The following is a 10,219-nucleotide window of genomic DNA, read 5'->3' as shown; positions in this document are numbered from 1 at the left end:
TCGGTCACCCAGGGAGTCACGAACTACTTTAACGCTATATTCTTAGCTCTTTCGGTAAAGTCACGTTGAAGAGACATAATAACAATAAAATATATATAAAACAATAAAAACGCTGTGAACGTGATTTTTTTTTAAAATAAAATGCTGACGTTTATAAATCCAATGACAATTTACAGCCCTTTTTAATCGGTGTTGTGCGACACGCGATTATACGCACACCCGCACCTCCGATTAGCAAGGTTGGCTAGGTAGGATGCAAAATAAGTTTAGCATCCATAATACAGGGGTTTTTTTGGGTTTGATCGCGTAAATATTAAAATATCTAACTGGATGACATTGGTCGCGAAAGCCTACGTGTTTAGTTCAGCTCCGTCTGCACGGGGACAAAGTTACCACCTCGAGCAAGGCGTGGGTTATCTCCAGGTGCCTCTGGCTTCCTCCTCCCACGTGAATAATAAACAACACAACTTATCATCATTAATTGGCTGAAATAATATTAAAACAATAAAACAAAAACCAATGCAGCAGCGGCAAGACCCTAACTGAAAACGACTGAACATGGAGCTCCTAGATCAGCGGTTCTTCTTCACCTGGGGTGAACGCTGCACCCCCTGGGAGTGCGAGATGCCCTTTCTGGGGGTGCGAGACACGGCCAGATTTTGTTTAGAAGTTAAATCACCGAAAACACAAATTGAGCACGGGCACGTAAGTTACAACTCACTTTGTTTCATCAAAACCTACGTATTTAGTAACATAAAAGCAATTGTAAACGATTGAGAAACCAAAGTCGTGGTGCTGGCTGCAGTCAAGTTTACGGACCACCGTCCTAGATACAAACGTTAATGAATCATACAATCATTGAACGTGAGCGATGTTGTGTACCCTAACGCACGGGATACGTGACTAATAATAGAGCCCATTGCGTGCGCGCGTTCGATTGATTAGCCGCGTGAATCGGGGTCTGAGGACACAAGCTGCTGGATGGTTGATGACGACTGCAGCGGCCAGACGGCAATAATCCCACTGAAGCACCTTTGCCCGAACGTGGCAGCCCAAATGTGCAGCGCAAACCCCTTTTGTCGAACACCCACTGCCGGATACCACACTTCCCCGCGCTGGTGAGCGTGTGGGTTTGGTTGAAAGTCGGAAAGGGGTTGACAGCAAAGGGACCGGTTTTGAGATGTTGCTGATATCGCCCCTTCGCTTGTCAACGCTGGAGCCTCTCGGCAAACCGCAGAGCCGTACTTTTTTTTTGTTGTGGTCGCAAACGCGAGGACATTGTCCTAAGGGCTCCGATCCGCTTCATCTTCAGAGCTCTGACGAAAATTTAAAGGCCGACAAAATGAAGAGTTGGTGATAATCTCTTCGACATGGGATGGCTGGGTGGTGGGAATGATCGCTCAGCTGTTCAGAATCTTTATTTAGACTGGAGGAATCCGATGAGCTGTGAAGCTCTTTTTCGCAGACGTCAAGCACGGTATTACATTTAATGCCGTGTTAAAAGTGATGGTAGTGGGGGGAGGGGTCATGACCGATGGTCGAGATTAACCAGGGAGCGGCAGTCAAATGGACAGGAGGCATCCGAGATGATGCCTTTGGAGCCACGTTTGGCGAGATTTTAACTACCTCGCCTGGTGTGCAGGGGGTCGTGATCCAGAATCCGACGCCTGCTGTATGTTTGGAGTTTGCGTGTCTCTCTCTCATCATCATCACGATGGCTAGGAGATGTTAACTACCTCGCCTGGTGTGCAGGAGGTCGTGGATTCGATCCAGAACCCGACGCCTGCTGTATGTTTGGAGTTTGCGGTGTCTCTCTCTCATCATCATAACCGTGGCTAGGAGATATTAACTACCTCGCCTGGTGTGCAGGAGGTCGTGGGTTCGATCCTGACCCCGACGCCTGCTGTATATCTGGAGTTTGCGGTATCCCTCTCTCATCATCATCACGATGGCTAGGAGATGTTAACTACCTCGTCTGGTATACAGGAGGTCGTGGGTTCAAATCCCCACCCTGACGCCTGCTGCTGTATGTTTGAAGTTTGCGTGTCTCTCTTTCCCCGTGGTGGTCGCGTGGATTTTTCTCTGGGGCCTCCGGTTTTTCCCTCCACAATTAGAAACATGCATTGAGATCATTTTGCTTCTAGAATTGTCCACTTTGTTCAACTATCCATAACTGTCAACTCCTTATCATTGCCTCCCTTATTACACACCTGATTGGTCACTCCGTGCCCTTATCAATCTCAACGTTCATCCTACAAAGTCCCATCACAATGGAGAAACACAAACAAATATACAAACATTTGTTTTACCCGTATTGAAACGGCTGTACGCCGTATGGACTTGAAAACTCAATTTCCCTGTACAAGAATACGGGGTAAACCGTATGGGTTGACAGGTATGGCTATCATTCGTGGACAGATCACTTCTGAAAAATAAGTTAATAAACAAAAGTTAACTTTATATATTTTATTTGTATATTTTATTCATAATAAAGGTTTTTGGGTTAGATCGCGTTATTTATAAATGTGTCGTAACCCTTCACCACCCGACACGGCCAAACAGTAAAAAAAATTGTCACGTAGACAATAGACAAAATAAATGTTGATTTAAAGCTTTCGTGACTGCAGGGATTCATATTCTTGGTTCTTTCGGTAAACTCACGTAGAAGGGAAACAATAAAAATATAAAATGTTCTTGCTGTGGTTTTCACACCTGATGATGAATGCTTGTGTTGCAGTCGAAACGTCGTGATAATTTTATTGTTTTATATTTTTATTATTTTGTTTCCCTTCTACGTGACTTTACTGAAAGAACCAAGAATATGTAATAGACAAAATAGTTCACTACTTTAGCCCACCGGTGTGTTGAAGAGTGAATCCACAACATTTACAATTTTTGAGCACGACGTTTCGCTGGTAATTACATCCAGCATTATCGGGCATGATGACACATTTATAAATAACGCGATCTAACCCAAAAACCTTTATTATGAATAATATTGGTCGCGAAAGCCTACGTGTTAAACTTGTACATTTTAAGTGATTTGTTTACCTTTCCTATCGTGTTTTTTGTATGGCTTGTTGTAACGTTCTAACCCCTTGCCCTTACTAGGCATCTGTGAATAAAGAGCTTCATAGCTCATCGGATTCCCTCCAGTATGAATACAACATTCTGATGGTACCCACTACACCACACTGCGACTTCCACTCAACTCGATTCCACCCGATCCGATTAACCAGTGGCTTACGAATCGATCCGCGCCGCCCTCCCACGCACCCGAAAGCCAACACCGAGTCAATTCATTCTTTTCGTGACGATTCCGATCGCGCGTTACGATTCTACGCCGATCTAGAATCAGGAATCGATTGGGTGGGGGGGGTTTGCCTTCCATACACGTGGGGCCGTCCATGAATGACGTCACGCGATTTTTGACGATTTTTTACCTCCCCCCATCGTCACACGGCGTCACAAAAAGTCAGACCCCCCCCTCAAATATGACGTCACAAAGCTCTGCCCCCCCCCAAAAAAAATGTAAACCATGCTTCAAATCTTCACCGAACTCTAAACGGATTTTGTTTAATGCTAGCCTATCACTAATCTCAGAGAGAATAAGAGTAGTCCGATTTGAACTCGATAGTTTAGACAAGACTCTCTTACAATCACATTTAATGTTAACACAAAAAATGTCCCCTTCTGATTGGAACCACGTTGACAACATGACTGCTGCCTCTGCTCATTCACTGTCAGTCAAATGCAAAGCCAACCTGAGCGCTAAATTCAACCTCCTATCAAAGAAGAAGTCAGAACCACACATCACAAAACTGAATGTTAACAAAATCGTTATTAATCAGAGTAACATCCCGATTTCGGACAATCTGAAAACGGTACTGGCTAAAGGGCTAAATTTCGCTGTCACCCCTAAACATATACAAGTAGAGGATGTCATCTCTCAGGTCGATGTAGCCCTCAAAGGCATAGGACACATCCGAGCGGACGTTGCGAGAGCAGAAATAGCCACTATTCTCAAGAATGCTAAGAAACCCATTAGCAACATTAGCAAAAACGAACGCTCTGAACTCGCGAATTTAAAAAAAAGAGGGATGATATCCTCGCGGCCGACAAGGGCAATGCCAATGTCATTATGGATAAAAATTCATACAACACAATCCAGGACCTACTCAATGATGGGAGTTACTCAAAAATTAAAAGTGATCCTACTAACAGCCTAACGATGAAAACCAACAAGATCATCACGAGTTCGACTTCCCTAATCGAACCAACCAAACGTTCCTCCCTAAAACCCTCGGCTGCAAGACCTCCCAGATTCTGTGGTCTTCCCAAGATCCATAAAGAAGGTACCCCACTACGACCCATCGTGTCCACGATCAACTCCCCTACCTACAAGCTAGCCCGTTTTTTTATCGGATGCTCTGCTTCCCTTCACTGGCAAGACCACCTCAGCGGTACTTAACTCAACCAAATTGGTTTATATGGTCACGGACATTGTACTGTCTCCTGACGATATCCTCGTCAGCTTTGATGTGGTCTCTCTGTTCACCAAGGTCCCAGTGCCTGACACCATAACAATAATTGAAGATTTGGTCCAACATGGACTGAACCCTGATGTACCTGCGCTGGTTAGGCACTGCTTCACCAACACTTACTTTACCTGGAATGGTACCTTCTACAAACAAAATGAGGGTACCCCTATGGGTTCCCCCTTGTCACCAGTGATCGCCAATGTTTTCATGGAGAAATTTGAATCAGATGCCTTCCAGACAACCACCCTTCGTCCTTCCCTGTGGAAGAGATATGTGGATGACACTTTCGTCATTTGGCCACATGGCCTCCCAGCTTTGAACCATTTCCTAGACCACATCAATTCCAGACACCCATCCATAAAATCCACCATGGAAGTGGAGAAAGATGGCAAGCTGCCATTCTTGCATGTTCTGTTTGGGAGGAGGACTGATGGCTCTTTGGGACATTCTGTTTACAGGAAGTCCACCCACACAGATTCCTACTTGAAACCTGATTCCCACCACCACCTGGCTCAAAAGAATTCTCTCATCAAAACGTTATACCATAGAGCTCATTGCATTTCTGACCAACACCACCTGACCAGTGAATTAAAACATGTACATCTGGTCCTCAAGATGAACGGATACTCTGACCGTACTAACAGCAAAGCTGTTTCTCCCACCATACAGAAACAACCACCTGATACTCCGATCAAAATCATCACACTGCCATACATTGCAGGCGTTACCAAAAAGATTTCCAAAATTCTAAACAACACACAAGATCCAGGTCCGGTTCAATACAGTACACAAAATCCGTGATCTGATCCCATCCGCGAAGGATGTCATTCCTGACTTACAGTACCCCGGTGTTTACAAATTGAGTTGTACCTGTGGTGACTGCTATATCGGGGAGACGAAACGACGTATTTCTGACCGAATTCGCAAGCAAAAATCAGATTATAACCACGGCAGAACGAATTCTTCGGCCGTGGCTGATCATTGTCTCAACACAGCGGGTTCTCATGAGATTGTTTTCTCCGATACCAAAGCACTCTGCAAACCTCCCGGTTATTACCACAGATTTGTCCATGAAGCCATCCAGATATACAAACATAGACACAACTTCAACCGAGAGGATGGTTTTAAATTGAGCAACCATTGGAAAGATGTCATCAACCAAGTCAAACTTTAGCTGCCTTATTTATACAGCCGTTTCCATTGCTTCCAGTGGGTTGTACTCGCTTTTGTGCAGTGCACCACCGTTCCCCCCGAACCCCCTGCAGCTTAACAAAAGGCGGCTTAACTTAGCCCTCCCCTCCCTCCTGGCTCCCCCCCCCCACCCCTTAACCTGTCTATATAATCTCGGGTGTCTCAGAGCTGTCCACTTGACACAGATATTCTGCTGTGACTGTTCCACCTGAAGACGGAAGCTCGTGTTGCCTCCGAAACGTCGTGATTTAATTTAGTTGTTTTCATTTATTTTATTTTACCTACGTGACTTTACCGAAAAAAAAACAAAGAGCATGCTTCAAATCGCTTTAAACTATTGTCATTGTAAGTATTTAATGTGGCGCTGCACTCTGATGTTGTAGGAGAAAACATTTATGAAAAAGTCTACTTAATTAAGTAGAACGTCTTCTTCGGTTCTTTCGGTAAAGTCACCAAGTAGAATGAGAATAAAATAATAAATTGATAAAATAAAATAACACAATAAAATTCTCACGACGTTTCGGCCACAACACAAGCGGCCACAACACAAGTGGCTGAAACGTCGTGAGAATTTTATTGTGTTATTTTATTTTATCAATTTATTATTTTATTCTCATTCTACTTGGTGACTTTACCGAAAGAACCAAAGAAGATGAATCCTTGCAGTCACGAAAGCTTTAAATCGAAATTTAAGTAGAACGTTGTTGTCTATATTTATTTAAAATTGCGCATTTTGATGTGACGTCACAATTCTCATCCCCCCCCCGTCACACATCGTCACAAATGTCTGACCCCGCCCCCACCCCTAGGTGCGTGACGTCATTTATGAACGGCCCCTTAACGGACCTCTCGGTCCGTTTTTGCCTTCTTCGCAGCTGTTGTTGTTGTGACGTTCTGACCCCTTTACCCGTAACGGGACGTCTGTTTACAAAAAGAGCTTTTCAGCTCTTCGGATTATCTCCTCCTCGAGTCTAAACAACGATTCTGATTCGCAGCACGTCGCTCGCGCTCATTTGCATAAATGCACATGAATCGAAATCGATCGACTCTCACGATTCCACGTACGCTCCTCCTTCTAAACATAGGAATCGATTATGGTTTCATAGTTTCATTTATGTTGGTATAGCCCTGTGAGCCATTCGGCTCTTGAATCGGGTGCAACCGCAACAAACAAACAAAAACAAAATCATGATTATGGGGTCTCGATTCAAAGACGCCCTCCCCCGCGCACCGCACTTTAAATCGCGGGCGCGGAATCGATTCCGAGACCCCCCGCCCCACCCCCCACTGGCTCTATAAATTTTGGGCGCGGAATCGATTCCGTGACCCCCGCCCCCTCCGCGCACGAAAAATTGCGTGGCGAGGAATCGATTCCACACCCTATGGTCTATAAATCGCGCGCGCGGAATCGATTCCCATCACAACGACTCGCGCAGCTGTCAAGGCGGCAGGCGGCGGAGGAAGGCGGCGGCCGGTGCCGCTGCTGCTGTCAGCTGCTGTTGTTGTTGCTGCTGCTGCTGTTGTTGTTGCTGTTGCTGCTGCTGTTGTTGTTGCCTCTGCTGCTGCGACTGCCGCCGCCGCTGTTGTTGTTGTTGCTGCTGCTACCGCCGCTGCTGCTGTTGTCGCTTCCACTTCTGCTGCTGCCGCTCCGGCTACCACCTCTGCTGTTGCCTCCGCTCCTGTTGCTGCTGTTGCCTGCTGCTGTTGCCTGCTGCAACACCACCGCTCCTGTTGCTGCTGTTGCCTGCTGCAACACCACCGCTGCCAGCCACTGCTGCCGCGGGTTCCCCGCTGAGCACGCAAGCATGGCGCCGCTGTTGGCCTTGCTGCTGCTGCTGCTGCTGGGGCCGCTGGGGCCGCTGTCGGTCTCGGGCGGCCTCTACGACCGCAACGACCTCGTGGCCGTACTCGGCCCCGGGGAAGTGGCGCCCGCACTCCGCAACTCGTACGCCGCCTGGGTGGTGGAGTTCTACGCCTCGTGGTGCGGACACTGCATTCACTTCGCGCCCGTCTGGAAGGCGCTCGGCGCCGACATCAAAGGTGACGGCGGCGGCGGCGGCGGCGAATGTGGAGATTTACGTGGAGATTTCTGATTTACGTGGAGATTTCTGTGGAGATTTACGTGGAGATTTACGCGGAGATTTCTGATTTACGTGGAGATTTACGTGGAGATTTCTGATTTCTGTGGAGATTTACGTGGAGATTTCTGTGGAGATTTCTGTGGTCTGTGGAGATTTACGTGGAGATTTCTGTGGAGATTTCTGATTTCTGTGGAGATTTACGTGGTCTGTGGATTTCTGTGGAGTTCTGTGGAGATTTACGTGGAGATTTCTGTGGTCTGTGGAGTTCTGTGGAGTTCTGTGGAGATTTCTGTGGTCTGTTGAGTTCTGTGGAGATTTCTGTGGAGTCCTGTGGAGTTCATTGGAGATTTACGTGGAGTCCTTTCGAGATTTCTGTTGTCTGTGGAGATTTATGTGGAGATTTCTGTGGAGATTTCTGTGGAGATTTCTGTGGGGATTTCTGTGGAGTTCTGTGGAGATTTCTGTGGAGATTTCTGTGGTCTGTGGAGTTCTGTGGAGATTTCTGTGGTCTGTGGAGATTTCTGTGGAGATTTCTGTGGGGATTTCTGTGGATATTTCTGTGGAGTTCTGTGGAGATTTCTGTGGTTTGTGGAGTTCTGTGGAGATTTACGTGGAGATTTCTATGGAGATTTCTGTGGTCTGTGGAGTTCTGTGGAGATTTCTGTGGTCTGTGGAGTTCTTTGGAGTTCTGTGGAGATTTACGTGGAGTCCTTTGGAGATTTCTGTGGAGATTTCTGTGGAGATTTCTGTGGTTTGTGGAGTTCTGTGGAGATTTACGTGGAGATTTACGTGGAGATTTACGTGGAGATTTACGTGGAGATTTCTGTGGTCTGTGGAGTTCTGTGGAGATTTCTGCGGAGATTTACGTGTGTGTGGAACTTCTTTCGCACCTTACATAGCCAACCGTGCCAGTCGGAGGTGCGGTGGAAGGACAACAAAGATCGGAGTCATGGGTTCATGCTCAGTGGCTGCAGTGACCGTCAGTGAAATGCCTTCTTGGGAGGTTCTTAATGGCCTTGTCGGAGACGCAGAGATTTTGTGTTCCTGGTGAATGCATCTCCGTCTTTCTGCGGTGTCATCGGAGGCTCGCGATGGCCAGGTCGGAGACATTGAAGTCGCGGGGAGGGGGGGGGGGAGGCGGTGGGTAGCTCGCTGTGAAGGCCGAGTGACTTCTGCAGGCCCCTCGTGAGATTCGCGATGGCTTTGTGTCACATCCCCAACGACACCGCCTGAGGTCCTCCAGGTTTTTTGAGACTGGGGAGTAAACTCTCGTGATGGCCGCGTTGGCTGCACACTGGTCCTGGAATCATAATGACTGTGTCGGCCACACTTTGCCTGTCTGGTTCATGAGGGATAGAGATGTCCCCTTTCATATTGTACCGGGAGTTCGGACAGCAGGGGGTGGCGCAACAGCTGAGGTCCTGGGATCGAATCCGGCACCTCCAGGCGCAAGGTTCTCAAGTGTAGCGAGTTGACCGGGCTTTGTCTGGTCACCAGTACGACATTGCGTAGAGACCCATAGGTTATCTCGCTTGCCAATGTTCCGCTGGCACAGCGGAGGCAGCGTGCATCTGCCACATTGACGTACGCAGCACTTGGGCGTTTTTGTTCTCTCTGTTCAATGAAATTGGCAGATTGCCTTCTGCAGTCCGGGGCGCCGCTGCTGCTTCCGCCGAGGCGGGCGGGCGGAACGGCGAGCAGCGCCGGCGAGCACTGCCAATGCGCAGGGTCTCTCGACGGTTCACATTCGATCTCCCCGGCGCGCGGCAGTTGAAACGGCGGTGGTAAAAGTTTCTCAAATCTTCCACCCACCCGCCGCCCCCTGTGCACCCTGGCGGGCGTTAATTGGTTCCCCACGGCAGTCGGGTCGATCAGGTAGAGCGCGTGCGGTGGGGTAGAGTGTGGGGTACTCCACAGTCTTCCAAGACGTCCGGCCAGTGTAGAAGGATCGGCCAGATGCCCTCTACTCTAGAGGGGGCGATCTCCAGAGCTCGCTCTCGCAGAGGACCCCCTCCGCCATCAGTGGGCGTGAGTGAGCACTTGCACCGCTGCGCCTTTATTTTAACTTTCGCAGCATGCACTGCACGGAGAAGGCTGATGTGAACTTAAATCTCTTCACGGCGAGGGATCGAGGGATCGGCTCTTGGGTGCACGCTTGTTAATTTTTGTAATTGGGAAGCGGTAGTTCCTCTTTTCGCGACTTGATGCGTTGTTTCGTTTTTCGAGGTTACAGTTGGATTCACGGATGGATTCTTTTTGTTGTTGCACTTGCGGTGCATGTACAATCCACAGTGATTGCAAACGAAACTAAAACAATGTTTTTATTTTACCAGGTTAAGGCCCGCTGAGCTATACAGTGCAGCTCTTTTTTAGAAGCGACCTGGCCGCAAATGATAGCTCAACGAA

The 10,219-nt window shown here is 47.8% G+C and overlaps 1 protein-coding gene across 1 annotated transcript in view; it reads left to right on the top strand.

The window, feature by feature from the left end:
- The first annotated feature begins 7,140 nt into the window (after positions 1–7,140).
- LOC116953197 (sulfhydryl oxidase 2-like) overlaps positions 7,141–10,219 on the top strand; it is a 34,628-nt gene continuing 31,549 nt past the window's right edge. The window contains exons 1-2 of the mRNA XM_076074810.1: positions 7,141–7,440; positions 7,477–7,772. Of these exons, the coding sequence (XP_075930925.1) occupies positions 7,538–7,772 (235 nt within the window). The 5' untranslated portion in view covers positions 7,141–7,440; positions 7,477–7,537. The remainder of the gene's footprint in view (positions 7,441–7,476; positions 7,773–10,219) is intronic.

The sequence above is a fragment of the Petromyzon marinus genome, chromosome 50, assembly GCF_048934315.1.
Source record: "Petromyzon marinus isolate PM22_M1 ecotype Great Lakes invasive population chromosome 50, UKy_Petmar_22M1.pri1.0, whole genome shotgun sequence".
NCBI classification, from domain to species: Eukaryota; Metazoa; Chordata; class Hyperoartia; order Petromyzontiformes; family Petromyzontidae; genus Petromyzon; species Petromyzon marinus.
Note: the sequence above shows the minus strand (reverse complement) of the source record. Positions and strands in the feature narration are given on the sequence as shown.